General features: G+C 40.1%; 1 protein-coding gene across 1 annotated transcript in view; it reads left to right on the top strand.

Annotated features, from left to right (window-relative positions):
• Positions 1 to 15000, top strand: part of LOC138051950 (uncharacterized) — a 27604-nt gene that overhangs the window by 9964 nt on the left and 2640 nt on the right. Inside the window, exons 3-11 of the mRNA XM_068898290.1 lie at positions 2867 to 2890; positions 4530 to 4640; positions 5031 to 5138; positions 6739 to 6939; positions 9194 to 9316; positions 10384 to 10500; positions 11027 to 11068; positions 12790 to 12905; positions 14629 to 14815. Coding sequence (XP_068754391.1) covers positions 2867 to 2890; positions 4530 to 4640; positions 5031 to 5138; positions 6739 to 6939; positions 9194 to 9316; positions 10384 to 10500; positions 11027 to 11068; positions 12790 to 12905; positions 14629 to 14815 — 1029 coding nt within the window. The remainder of the gene's footprint in view (positions 1 to 2866; positions 2891 to 4529; positions 4641 to 5030; positions 5139 to 6738; positions 6940 to 9193; positions 9317 to 10383; positions 10501 to 11026; positions 11069 to 12789; positions 12906 to 14628; positions 14816 to 15000) is intronic.

Here is a 15000-nt window from a genome sequence, read left to right on the forward strand (position 1 = left end):
TCATCTTACACACAAACTCTTTGCAACTGTTTGGTTGGAATTGAATGTACAGGATCTAACTGAATGACGTCGAAGTTTGAGCTACCCATTAGCAGTAAAAAGAGGAAATGCTCAACAATACTGAAGGCACAATTTTAAGTCGCCTGCTCCCAGGCTCCCAGGGGTGTTCTTCAGGCAGAGAAGTGGTCTTCGTTCTTTCGAGCGTGTGTCCAGAAGGCTTAGTCACTGGCAATTTGTAAAGATTATCAGTTGACCCACATTGTCCAACACTTGGACGTACGCTCAAGTCGCTTTGTTTCCGGAATGTTCTATATGTGACTACAGAAAAGGCTTCTGGTCTTCTGAAAATAATTTGGTTTCGTCAAACAAGTTGATAAAGGTAAATTATCAACTATTACGCCATAAAACATATTTGGTCAAGAGAACGCGCATATTGTGAGACTGTAATACACTGTATTGTCCCGGTTTTACTGGTTTAGAACAGAGCCAATACGTACGGAACGGGATTTTTTCAATGAAAAAAATTGTTTTCATCATGATGAGACTGAGAATTTAGCTTGTCGCTGCTTGTCACTCGCCATTTCTTTTATCCAATCAAATAAAGGATATTTGAATGGTTTCGTCTGTTGTTTTCGTCATTCGCACGCGCCTTATTATGCAATCGATACGATGATTCTCCGTCAGTGCAAGAAGAAGCCAATGGCGTAATAGTGGAATAATTTGCTTTAATCACAGGGCGGCCACGTTGAGTCCCGAGGGATTGAAAACTTTTATTTTTCCCAATCGAAACTCGTTCCCAAACATTTCCGGGAACTCGAGGCTTGGGGTACGAAATCTATTGTCTATGGCCAATATGGCTGCCGCGCGAATAAGGCCCTTAAATCCCATTTTGAATGGTTTAACATTTAATACGTGGGGACATTTTGCCAGTTGCTCGTATTTTTCCTTGCTCCTTCAGGGCACAAAAGAAATATCCACGCGTATTATATGCTAAACCATTCAATAAGAAAAGATTTGTCAGTGAGCTGACGTTTCGAGAGTTTGTCTTTGGTCAGAGCGAATCTTTCATTTACCTTACCAGGAGCTCATGATGAGTAGGAGCGAACAACAGCCCTGTATTCCAGTGAAGGCCTTTCACAGACCGATTTCTGTTTAGATTGAATTTTCTTCGAATGAGATTCCCGCAGGAGCTCGATGACCAATCACAAGAAACTAACTTGACGTCATGGCCTCACCGAACCTTAAAATGTTTCATATTTGTTCATATGTCAAAATTTTTGGGTTTTTTTGTTCACATGACGTCACTTAACCGCTGATCACGTGATTGAAAACCAAGAATGTATGGCTTGCACTTTACGTCACGGTCGCCGCTATGTTGATTGACCAACAATAGGTCTCTCATTCGCCTCTTTTGATCGTTATCCAGCATTTGGACATTTCTCCTTTGTTATCTACGTCTCGAGTGATTGGTTCTAATCTGGTCTTTTAGAAAGGGACATCACAGGAATTCATTAAACGTTAACGCACATACAGATCCATTCCTGCGGTGTTTTTAATATAACTTTCTAAGCAAAGACCAGAGTAACAAAACAGAATCACCGGATCCTAGTGAAGGACCTTATTAGCGATTTAAATATTATAAAAAGCTAAAAAGAGCAATGCTGATATAACGGTGAAGGAACATATTTAATACATTCCTTTGAACACCGTTATATCAGCCTTGCTATTTTTAGTTTTTTCTATAGTAGTTTCTACATCGTTCGGTGGCGACGAAGTCGACGCGAATAAGAACGTGATCATTCTCATCACCAGAGCCTCGGGTCGACCCAAGGCTCTGGGAAACTCTGCGTAGAAGAACATGCGCCGTAGGGTTCTTATAGCCAAAAATTGGCAGTATTTGAACCTTACGGCGCCTGCTCACTCCTCTTGCTAACATGAATGCACCAATTAAAGACGCTTTTGATTGTTCTTCACGAAAACCAATGAGAAGACACTTTGTTTCAGGGTTCCCCAGAGCTCTTCTCTCCCTCGGTCAAGAGAAGAGCTCTGGGGTCGAGATTGGAACGTCATAAGACCATATCATAATAAGCAAAACATTGGATCACCAAACTCTGAAGCTGCGTTTCTCAACCAAGTACATTTCTTTTCCGTCCTCTGAAACTACCAAATTCAAGGTTAATGGAAGCCTTTCTAGAAACCTTATTGCATTATTTAATGGCGTTTACTATCGATTCCGATGTTGAATAGCCAGTATACAATTTATAGCTGATTCAATGCAATCTTCTTGAAGTAATTTGCAACAAATGCAAAATTACATTTTCATTAAATCCTGGTTTTCACTAGCGATGCAAGCACAAGCAGAAAAATAAGTAGCTTATGCTAGAGAAAACGAACGTCGGCATCAAAATCAACCACGGCATCCGCCATTTTGTTCAAATGCTCAGACGCGGGGAATCTGGAACGAGTGCTTTAATTGGCCGGACGTGACAAAGTTCCTTGTCCCTATGCTGTGTTTCGTTTTCGCCCAACGCAAAGAAACGCAACACAAGGAAAAGGAAAATTTTTTATCCTTGTGCTTGAGCTTGGGCTTTGGCTTATGCTTGTGTCTCAAGCTCGTTTTCCGTGACGGTGAAATAAGCGCTGTTTTGCTTGCGCTTGTGTTTGCGTTTGTGCTTGCGTCGCTACTGAAAACTAGGCTTTAGAGACGCGCTTTCATGCGTCATTCCCTTCTTCGCTAAATAAGTCCCCTCCGTATTTTCTAAGTAGATAGAAGCTAAGGACCCGGATTCTTTAGTCACCCGGGTTCAAATGTCGCGTTCTGTTTTATGCGCCATATTGAAATAAATTACTTTTTTTTTCGATGTAGGTGAAGTACCATCAAGTGAGCCTGGTAAGAGTTTGTATATTACAGAGCTTTGAGACTTTCTCAAGGCCGTTTTAGTCGTTTTTAATCGATTTCTCGAGTTTGGCTTGTGTGGGACCCTGTGACATTTTAAACATGGTTCCCATGGTTTAAGTGCTTGATGATCTCGGGATACCAATGAGATACGGTAACGGCTCAAGGGTGAGGGGGAGGGGGGAAGAGGAGGAGGGGAGTTTTGGGGGACTGCAACGAACCCCCCTATTTCTCACTACGGCCTGCTAATTGATATGAATTTTATCAACCAATAAAACGTGAGCAAACGGTATGCATATTTCAACCTGTCATAAGTTTCGCGCCAAACGCTATTATGAACGCTGCTAGAAAAGGACCAAAACAAAAAGAAAACAACCCAAGTCAAGTATGCCATTTGTGTGGGATAAGCCTTAGCGTAAAATATGATTCGTGTGGGTTTAAAAGTTCAGTGAACTTGCTCAAATTTTCAATTGAATCATGCAAAAATCAACTGGTTTTGGTCGACGCTCTTCGGCACGTTGGAGTTTATGTGGAGAACTCTTCGAAATGATTTAATGTTGTTTGCTCTCCCTTGACCCGCGAAACAAAAAAAATCTCTTTGAGCAATTCAAGTATGTGTCTGGTATATTTGGAGCTGGAGAGAAAAGCACTGGGAATCGAGAAGATACGGCACAAGAGAGGTAATCCTCTAAAACTTTCACACTCAAAAGAACAACAACAAAGATTCGTCGAGGGGTGCAGGGTATTCTGTAGTAGTTTCCTTATCTTCTTCCTCTTAAAGTATCAATTGTATGAGACTCGTCCACGATACAATCGTTTTGAAAACTCGACCTTGTTCTTCATATGTAGTAGACAAACTTGATGTCGATGGCGCTTTCGGCTGTCGAAAATATCACTTGGACATTCAGAAAGTTGCGAAGAATTTTAACTTTTCAGTAAGATTGTATGGTGACAAATCCAAGTCTTCAATCTCAGCAATTTGATTTTTGACTAATAATGCTTACGAGAGGTGATATCACTAGAAAATCGGCCTTTCTTTGGCGGTTTCTTCGCCGAGCGATTTAATTTACTATGAGAACAAGAGCTAGCATTTTAAAAATGAAGCTCTCTTTGTATCCAGTCGGAAATACTTAAAAATGGTTTTTCGGGAAGAGCTGTCTTATGGCTTCATGTTGCCATATTCTTTTTTTTAACTAAATTCAAAACCGTTTTCTCGTAGAACTGATTTCTAGAACTTCATTTACATTCGCCTTAAAACTATCACCTTCCTAGTCCGCTATTTTGTTCATGAAATGTACGTGCACCGCGGTGTGTCACTCATAGGAAAAGTTAGCCAATCAGAATTAAGCGTTCAGATTTTGAACGTTGGTAGGGAAAAGATAGATGTTCTTTGCAGGTCCTCTCTTTCCTGCCCTTTTTCCCCTTTCCTACCCTTCCCTTCGAAGAACTCCGACGAATTATGAAAATAGCAAGCAAATATCCAGGCTGGAATGGAATTTGAAACCATGATTGAACATTCGCACTGTACTCTGCTCTGTCACCTTTCAAAGCAAAGTAAAGGTCTATAGTCTAAGTCAATCTTTTTTCAAAACAATGACTCTTTCACTTTTCTGTTATTTTCTTCTTTTCGCAGGATGTAAGGACCTTTTAACAGACTGCTCTTCACTGATTGAGTCTCCGAGCCAATGCCAGTCAGCCAAAATATTCTTCACCAAGTACTGCCCAAGAACTTGTGGCCTCTGTGGTAGGCAACTCTTTGTTCTTCGTGCGAGTAAGCGGCAATCAACCCAAGTCAGTTTGTTTTACAAATTCCAAAAATTGTCAGCAGTTATGAAGGATAACGTGACTGAAGTAAAATATTTCTACGAAGTTGTTAACTCGATGATGACTCTTATCTTTGGAGGTTTTCATTGTTTTGTTTGTTTGTCTTGTATTTTTTCCAGCACTGAATACCGATTTTGCTTACTCCTTTTCGGCGAAACTGATTTTTTTCATTTTTTCGTTATCAATTTGCACAAAATAGCTAGTAGGAATCGAGATCCCAGAACATGTCCAGTGGAAGTGGCTGGAGCAGTATTTACTAATGAAGCGTTAAAACTTCCTTTCTCATTCATAACCTTTTTTATCTTTCCAGGATGTGATGATATTCTGCCTGACTGCTTGACATACATTACCAATGTAAACCAATGTCAGTCATCTCCATTTTTTGCCAAGTACTGCAGAAAGTCTTGCCGTTTCTGCGGTAGGTGAACGGTGTAAGTTTTGTAATATGCTATGAAACCATGTAAAATAGACCTCTTTACAGTAGTGTGCTTAGTTACCCGGCCTTTAAATGAAAGTCGGGACGGTGACCTTGTTATGATACAGACCTCCCTCCTTTTCGTATGTTAATGATATTGTTGTCATGCTAATTAGTAAGACTTTACATAAGAAAAGCAGTGAGGTTTCTATCAAAACAAGGTCAACTCCAGCCTCACTTTCATTCATAGGCCAGGTAACTAAGCACACAACTGTAAAATGGACTAGTCTTTCGTTCTTTACCTCAGATTCTACCGACTCCGGCACAACCTTTACGACTGAACATCGGCTTTCGACAAGACCTAACTTGTTCATTTCCAGTTAACCCTTTATTTGGGTTATCAACATTTCTGTCGATAACGATCTTTAATGAAAAGTTTCTGTTGGCGGCCGTCATTAAAAAATGAATTTATTTCTCCGTCTTCTTATAGGGAACCTCCACTAAAACAGGAATTTAACTTTAGAACATTGAACATGTTTTCAATCAAAATTGTTCCATCTTTTAATTTTCCAGTGGAAGCGTATCTGAAATAGAGAAATTTCAAAACGCTTGTTTTGATTTTCAGATTTTCCGGGCGCTCCCATTTTGAATAATTGTGATATGTAATGATTGCTGTATTGTATTCACACAAAGGGCTTTTGTTTTAAAACAATAGGGCAACCACGCACGTCACAATTATTCGAAATGACGGCGGGAAATTTGCAAAAACATGCGTTTTTCAAATTTGTTTATTTCGGATAATGCTATTTCTGACAGTTGTAGCCTGCGAAATTGGCAGAAATGGATATTTTGACGGCACGGACCAGAGGACTGGGTCCGGTTGTCTGGTGGGGATTATGGGTAATTTGTCGTACAAATAGTGATCCGTTAGGGATTTGAATCAGTCTAGGTTCAGCTTTCTTTGCCTACTTTTTTGTTAAATTTTCCCCTTAGCCTCCATAGGGTAGTGGCACTTGCATAGGGTTTGGAGAATACGTTCCCTCATTCCCGAAGGGTTTTGGGTTTTCGTATCCGGCAGGTGCCCAGTGTAATTTTCCTTTAACAAGTTTTTAGGAGGTCAGTACCATTAAGTATGCTTACGTATTGTTATACTAGAGCGGAGTTTTTATGCATATGGTAAGCAAAATAAACCGGCTTGTGGCGCTTGCTGTCCTACATGCCCATGTATCTACACAGTTGTGTTGTGATTGAGTTAGTCGTGTTGTGTCTGATTGGATAGTGGAGTCAAAATCAAACGCTTCCACTGGAAAAAGTTCGAACAATTTTGGTGGTAGACATTATGTATGTTCAGTATTTTAAAGTTACATTCTTGTTTTCGAGGAGGGTCCCTTAAAAAAAAAAACTAATATACTCAAAGGTTGAGAGAATGTTTTGCCCTTCTTTAGGTTTCGTTCTTAGTCTCCCCCGACCGAAATCACGTCGATGTCCATGTAACTCTGAAATAATGTGTGCGCACTTAGAGCCCTCATAAGAGCAACGTACTCCCGAAGGAAAATAATTCTCATAACAAAACAATATGCTGCGAATTTGTTGTATTCTACAGAGGTTCCATCTGCGACGTTCTCGGCAATCCTTTCGTCAACGCTTTCAACGCGTACTTCTTCAACTTCGCTCACTTCCATAACAAAATCCACCTCAGCTGCAGAATCTTCAACTGGGTCTCATCCGTCCCTCAGCACCCTTCGTCCGGTAGAACCGACTGTCTCTACAACAACAAAAGATGTTTTAGCACCAGGTCCCATAGGTAAGTAAGGGTTGTCGTTCTGTGTGTCCTGTATTTTTGATAATATTTCTAAATAAAGTGAAAAGTGTTAAATAGTTTGAGCTAAAATCCGTTCAAGTAAATTTCTTAAGCATCACTGCTTATCGTATTTTGCGTACATGTTCTACTGTACCTTTATTTCTTTCAATTTTGCTTTGCCCCTGGTTGGACAGCCATTTACACAATTTGACCTTCTACAAAGATGCGAGGCCAAAATTCTATGAATTTGACATGTGATTGTCATATTGTAAAGTAAATCTAAGAAATGAAGCTCTGAACTCTTTAATAATTCATAAGGTTATTAGCCAATCGGAGTGCCCCATTTTGATCAGGTGCATGTTTTATCTTGAGACCCAATGAAACTAATTTAAGCCCGGTTTACAGTGCAGAAGATTTTTGGCACGGCTCGGGTGAAATTGGCACGGGTCCCAAAAAAAAAAGGTTCGGCTCGGATAAAATTTGCAGTGTAAACAACCTGTCCGTACCAAATTTCATCCGTGCCGAACCAAAATTTTTACCCGTGCTGGGACCTTCGCGAGGTAGTCCGAGCACGGGTGAAAATGATACGGGTGCTGAGAAAATCGGCACGCTTCGGACTGTAAACACTTTAAAGGGCCAGATTTGAGCCTTAATTCATATAGGCTAGCGGGTTTTTTGCGTACATTTCAAGATGGCGGCTCATTCTCCACCAATATCACGCGGACTTTCTTGATTATAGCTGAACTGCGCATGTCTCCAAGAGACGTTACCTGGGCCCAAAAATGTTGGTACGGTAAAAATGGTGAAGTGTAAACAAAGTCTGCAGAGCTCTTTTTTGGCACCGGTGCCAATTTCACACGAGCCGTGCCAAAAATTTTCTGTAATGTATAAACCGGGCTTATAAAGATCAAGAAACGCCAGAGTAGACCGATTCGGCTAACTCAATGTTGTACCCAAATCAAATCTCTAGGGGCTAAGATGCTTTGTGTATTGCATTTGCATGATAATGTAACATTCACATTTAAATGATATGGTAATACTTGGAACAAAACCTTTTATTCCAAAAGGATTTGAATTGGGTACAACATTGATTTAGCCGAATTGGTCTGTTAGTTCAAAAACTGATCTAGATACTTGAATTTAAATGAACCTTTATGCTAATAAACCTATGGGAAAAAACACATAAATATACTACCCGCCCACAACGCATTTAAATTTCCCGAATATTCAGAAATAAACGTCCGCATTACCTTTAATCATTAGCCTCCAGGGGATAAAAACCCAATAGTTCAGCGAAAGAGCATCGATTTCAGCAATGTCTGCACGCAAAGCTTGAATCTTGTGTAGTTAGTAGTCTTTGAAAAGTCCACCACCATCTAAAGCAACCGGCACTTGTACTTCTCTTAACTTCTGCCATTCGGCGAAAATGCTCACAGTCCAATTACGATTATATTTAGTTGAAACTGAAACGGCCTCGTTGACCGAATCACTCTCTTGGGAAGACGATTTTAGGCAGGCGAAAACGACGTGATTCTAACTAGCTCTCCATCACACCCTTTTGTGTAAAGTTCTACCTTTTAAACTCACCCAAATGTTGAATATTCATTTCCTTTACAAATTACTATTACTTGTCCAATAAAACAAAAGATCATCACATTACACTCGTAATGTGCTTCACTTGACACTCGTACTTAGTAAAAAAAGGTTGAGAAGTCATGTCAAAAAATCGTGCTTCGTGTTTCATCGGGGACTCCAAACACCTCGCAGTAGTGCTTTCATCTGCTTCTCGGTGTTTGGAACCCCTGATGAAACACTCGCACTCGTTTGTGACATGTTACCTCAAAACGCGCGAACACGCATGCATTGTTCTTTGTATTGCCCTTTCAATCGGTTGACCTTGCCTCTGGCTGATTCTAGGATGTTCGGACACCCTCCCTGGGTGTCCCTCTTTGGTTAAAAAGGACCCTAAGTCTTGTGATGACGAACATATGAAGGAAGACTGTCCTAAATCCTGCAAATTATGTGGTATGACTGAAACATTGAAGACTTAATTAATAGTACCAAGTCGATCATGCTGGCTCCGCGATCTGCAAGATCTCGCTTCAAACTCTATAAATTAGTGAACTTGTCCATTGATTAACAGAATTCGTACTGCGTGGGGTTGGGGTTCCCATGAATTTGTTCGGCTGTGACTGAAAATTACGAAATAATATATTAGCTCTTTTCTGAGCACTCATAAAACGTGTACTTCTTTCAGATGAGGATTGTAAAGATAAAATGCCAAAAGACTGCATGAATCTCATCGCAAGAGACAAAGAATTCTGCAAGACAAGGCCTGAATTTATGAAAGAGAATTGTGCAAGAAGTTGCGACTACTGTGGTATGACGACAGACCCTATGTGTATTAGACACATTTTTTGAAAATGTTCATGCTTAGATATTTTACCATGATTATCTATTATTATTTGTTACTGACCAGAAATCTACCAATTCGTACGAAGTAGCTTCGTCTAATATTTTTTGCCGAAAATGTCTGACTCAATAGCCACTACTAGCCACTACTCGATCAGTTACCTTTTCCAGAGCTTTTCCACCCTCCCGCTCACTTCTCTTTAGCGTTTCATGATGATTCGGGAATAAACGTGCATTCTTTTGACGGCCTGGAATTTTCTCTCCGTCGTTTTTGTCGCAATATTATTTCAGATATACTTGAAAAAGACTAGTGCACGACTGATAAAACAACGCGAATTTCAGTCGTGCAGTAGTCTACTTGACTTTCAAAAATATTTTTTAATCAATTTTGACTGATCACGATCTTCTCTGATCCAACGCTGTGCAAGACTTATCGTCCACGGTTTTTGCAAAGGTTTAAAACCTCAACTTCACTAATGCTAGAAGTAGTGCATGACAGATTAAAATCGCGTTACCTGCGCATTAACGTTGCGCACAAACAATTAGCGCGAGCTTCCTTAAGTATCCGCTCTTCGAAGCAATTCTGAGAATGCCACCATTTCGACTGTTTTAGTACTAGCTAACAGCAGGGTGATCCTCGGAGACCCAGACGCAGTCTGTCAGAGCGGGAGAAAAAATGACGAAAGGCATAAGATCTTAAAAGCTTTTGTTGCTTTATGCCCTTCCCTAGCCCCCGACCGACTGCCTCTCATGACAGGAAGTTATGTCACCTTAAACTTAGGTCCTTAGCCCAGCGCGCGCTAGCTTCAATGAAGGAGTCTCCAGTAGCTTACTGGTGGGATCTACTGGTGGAGCTTCCGAACAAGTAGCCAGCGGTTGGACTCCTGTTCAGAAACACCTTTTTTTTTCTTTTCAAACGTTTCAGCTCCATCACTGGATAATACTGCTGCTTCTTCCAGTTGCGACTTTAGGATCATAGTCACACTTTGACATACAAAATTAAACCCAAGATTTAATTATTCAATTTGTCCACAGGTTGTAGCGACCTCCTGGCAGTATGTCCCGCGCTTGTTCTGAACAACAAGGATTATTGCGATTCTAATCGTTTGTTCATGAAAACCAATTGCCCCAGGTCATGTGATTTCTGTGCAAGTAAGTAAGAACTTTCCATATATGACTAAACGAAATGTATTGCAGATAGTGGTTTTTGTTTCGGATTAAAAACGTGGCAGCTGATCACGTGACTTCACGCGCTCGCTTTGATAGCGGTCACATTGTGTTCAAAGTATCATCTGAGAATTTGGAAGAAGTTTTCTTTTTTGTTTTGATAGTCTGGTTTTTTATCTGCCGAGATATTTACTTAACAGCGTTTAGACGGAAAATGGATTACTGGGTTAGCCATATGTGCTTCTTGAAGCCAAGAACGTTCACTTCCTCCTATAACACTTTTAAAGCAGCGTTCTTTATGTCAGTTGGGCAATTTCAGTTTTATTCCGAATATTTTTTGTTTCGCATTATCATCATCATCAAATTTGTAACATAAAAATTGCTATTTGAATTTGATCCTGTAAACGAGTCATGGCACAGAAAAGAAAAGAGTGGCCAAAACAGATCCATCATGTTGTCATCTCTAATTAACATCCTTTCGACACTATGTATATTTTGTTCCTTCTTTTAGATGACATAAGGGTTAAGCCACCTACACAGAAGGCAGAGAATGGTAAAACATTTTTCTTTTTTTTTATTAACTTCCCAGATAAAGAACGATTTCTAACCCTCTGAGAACTGACCACAGATTTTCCGTCCACTTAATTGCCACGCTCGCGAGGTCTTTTTTTGAAAAACATAATCATTAACTACAGCTAAAGCACTAAAATCAAGACTGCTTTTCGTTTGAACCCAAACCATCAGAGTAACAACAGCATACCATTCGTCAACTCAATTGAAATTGCTGTTTTCAACTTGTGGTGCGTTTGTCGGACACTCAGAAATACGAAAATGATTTCAAAATGCGTTTGAATTCAAGGCGTTCATGATTGGAGTACTAGCAATGCTTAATTGGACTTAAATATCCTGCGCTACCGACTTTTACCACAATTTTACTTGTAATAGGAACTTAAGAGAGATGCTCTTTCTTGGTGTTACAAAAAAGGGTAAAATGAAGTCAGCCGTTCCCCGACCACGACCTATTTTCCATTTCGCATAAGTAAAACTTCACCATGCATATTTTTTCCTTCGATGGCCCGTTGCGTTAAGGACGGTGCCTACTAATTCAAAGGTATGTATGCACGGTTTACTGAATATGCGGAAAAAGCAGATCTGAACAAGTGTTATTGAAATCCAAAAAGAAAATTGAGGGGTAACCACGCATTTTTCGAAGATAATTAATCAACAATATTTGTAAAAAGGTTTAAAATACAAAGCAATGTTGGTGTTTTTTTTTTCCAAATTGAAGCTTAATTATCTCTGAAAAATGCGTGGTTACCCTCAATTTTCTTTTTGGATACTGAGATCACTTTCTAAGTTCTGCTTTCTCCGCATAGTTTTGAACCGCGCAAAAATATCCCTGTATTAATAAGCACCAGGCATAGGAAATCCGAGTATCTCGAGATGTGCAGAACATGTGCCCAATAACAATAGTAGGCACCGTCCTTAAGTGCTGAAACTTGAAAGTTGCGGTGATTTATCCAAAGATGTGTGGATTTCGCTGACATGGTATCACAAACTACTCAACCTCGTTCTGTTCCTTCCTCCGCTGATCACAAAACAACGATGAAAGAATAAGTGCATTACTAACTAGAAGGCAGTGCGGCCCAGTTGTTAGGGCGCTTGCCTTGAGATACGGGGATCCCGGGTTCAAGACACGTTCTGGCCACTGGTTAGATTTGTTCCTGATAGTCCTTGGTTCAACATCTCGGCCGCATTTGTAAATAGCCAACTGGCTTGCCTCGGGCCAGTTCGGATTCTTAACAGTTGTTGTTGAATGTTCTGTTCTGTCGGAATTGTGTTCATTGGCCCTGAAAAGCCCCTATGGGGAGTGGTCAACTAAAGCAGTTTGTGACTTTAACTCAGGGACAGAATCACGACTGTTTTGTAGACTTTGATGACGCAATGAAAGCGAAATGTCGAAGGGAAAATGGCAACATCTGTTGGTACTAAGCTCTAACACAATTATCGTATCTGTTCAATATGCGAACGATGTTTTTCTCAGATACTTTTCAGGTACTAGAAATGAACAATTTAAGTTTTCCCCTTCACTCTTTTATACAGATAGTTGTTTCAACACTCTGAGCTACTTTCCTCTGTATCATACCTTACCAGACTCTGAACTTTTACTTCCTTTCACCTCGTTTTTTATCGTTTAATTTGAAAATAATTTGCTCCCTGTGTTTCCATTCCGATCTCAGAATAAGTGTGTTGTCTTTTTTTCTTTGTTCTCAGGTTGTATTGACAAGCGAAAGAGATGTGAGCAGTATGCCAGCTACAAGAACTATTGCCGTTATCATTTCCAGTTTATGAGTCGCAACTGTCCAAAAGCTTGTAACTTTTGCGAAAAGGTAAGAACTAGACCCTTTTCTGAAAAACGATCCAGGACAGCGTTTTTGGAAGGAATATTTCCGGTGTCATGATTCCCTTTTTATTTTTCAAGTAAAAAGAAGACGTTTTAAGGTCTTCAATACATGATATTTTATACTTTTTGTTTCTTTTTTTTTTTTTTTTTTGTCTTGAACGTTTCTTGTGAGATACCGATCTTATTTCACAATTAGGGATTTCGGACAACTACGGTTTTGGACTGATTAGGAACCGGCCCCAGGGAGACGTTTCTCTACAGTCCAGAAAACTCATATTTTAGGCACGAAAAGTCATCCGTGAAACCTCCAACCTTCTCTTTTTTATCTCGTGACAACATGTTAAGAGAAAAGCTTTTTAAAGCAAGCAAGCTACTTGATAATATTTTCACAAACGGCAAAAGGTTTTCGGGACTTTGAGAAACAAGCATATAGGAGGCTCGTTTCTCATGCAAACATGATTACAGAAATGTTTCAGGGCCTGAAACCCCTACTTTCACATTACTATTCGCTCATTCTAATAGTACATGTAACTAGTCTTTTAACATGCTTTTAAGACGGGGAAAAAACGAAAAATTCACCTACACCAGGGGTTTCATTAGAAGCCGGTCACCGGCAGTATACCACCGTCTGTTTCTCAGAAATTTGCATCTCACCACCTGCTACTTTGCCTTGATTTTCTCTCAAACCCTTGTAAAAGATAAGAGTGACCTTCGCTTACATTGATAAGCCCAAGCATGTACTACAAGAGTTATTGAAACCCCTGTCTAAACTCCATTTTGTGGGACACTTTCCTTGAAAGAAATCATTTCTTCCAAGGAAAGTTGAACGATTTATGAGTGTGCCTGGAGATACGATTGGAAAGATTCGGGGATTTCGAGAAGTGCACACTGTTGCCGGATTATGAAATTCGTGGAGACGATCGTGTGGAGAGATTATAGAGTAAGCAATTTGCCAAGAGAAAAAACATTTTAGACAATCTTAGAAGTTACAGCTGTGTGGCTGTTTAAAGGATTCTTAGCCCAAACAGATGTATGACAGCTCGCTGACAGGTTCAAACATAATATCATGCTTGGCTTACCTGCATGTGTAAACACTGCACCTCAAAGGACTGACCAGTTGTTACAAAAATGTCATGTGTTACTTGAACAGCTTGATTTTCAAAGCACCATTTACCATTTGCCAATGGAATCAGATCCCAGCTCTGTTAGAATATTTCTTAAAGTGGGGAGAGGGTAACTAAAACCAGGCTACCGAAATTTGAAGGTCAAAAAATGCATTGGTGTTTGAATCTGGTTATGCTCTTGACCTTGCTCTTGAGTATTTTCAGAGGCTGACAGTCTTGTCCGAAGGTATGCCGTTTTATTTGGTCGGATTTTTGCTTGATTTATATTGAGTTATTGTGTCATACCAAGCTATATACCCCTTATAGATCTTCTAACGCTTTTGTCAATGTTGCCGGTGGCTTTGCTGGTGGTTTATTATATCTGCTGCCTGCTTCTTCGTGCAACTCTGACAATACAGTTATCACTTGATCGGTACTGAAGCGACCGTGCTGGCGAATCGGTTTCGTCTCTTATGTTTGGTTTTCATTTGATCAAAACGCTGCTCTCTTCTAATTCCCAGTCCAATCATACCGACCCGTCGCTTGTTAAAAGCAGCCGTAAATAAACACATGTTCTGTTCTGTTCTCATGTTTCTGTTTCATCAGGAGTATAATTTTGCCATCAGGACCGAATGGAACGGCGCACCAATAGATCACGCGCCGATTACGTTCCAAATTAGTGCTCAGGACTCCAGTTTTGTTCAAATACATGTCAGTGGCCCCTTCTTCGACGACCCAGGCTCCCCACCCTGCCAAGTGGGAAACGCTTGTGATGGATTATGGGACTATGAAGGTAAGAGTTTATACAGTTGTCTGAAATCCGGCTTTTGCGTGTTCGGTAAGGTTACAATCAACAGAGAGCCACACGATCGGTACATTTCGCTTCAGTTTAATTTCAGGCGTTGATTATCGGTGGTTTGCTGGCGATGCCGCTTCAATGTTAAGACTAATACTCTTATTTTACATTGCTTAAATTTC

Source organism: Montipora capricornis, chromosome 6 (genome assembly GCF_036669925.1).
Source record: "Montipora capricornis isolate CH-2021 chromosome 6, ASM3666992v2, whole genome shotgun sequence".
In the NCBI taxonomy this organism is placed as follows: domain Eukaryota; kingdom Metazoa; phylum Cnidaria; class Anthozoa; order Scleractinia; family Acroporidae; genus Montipora; species Montipora capricornis.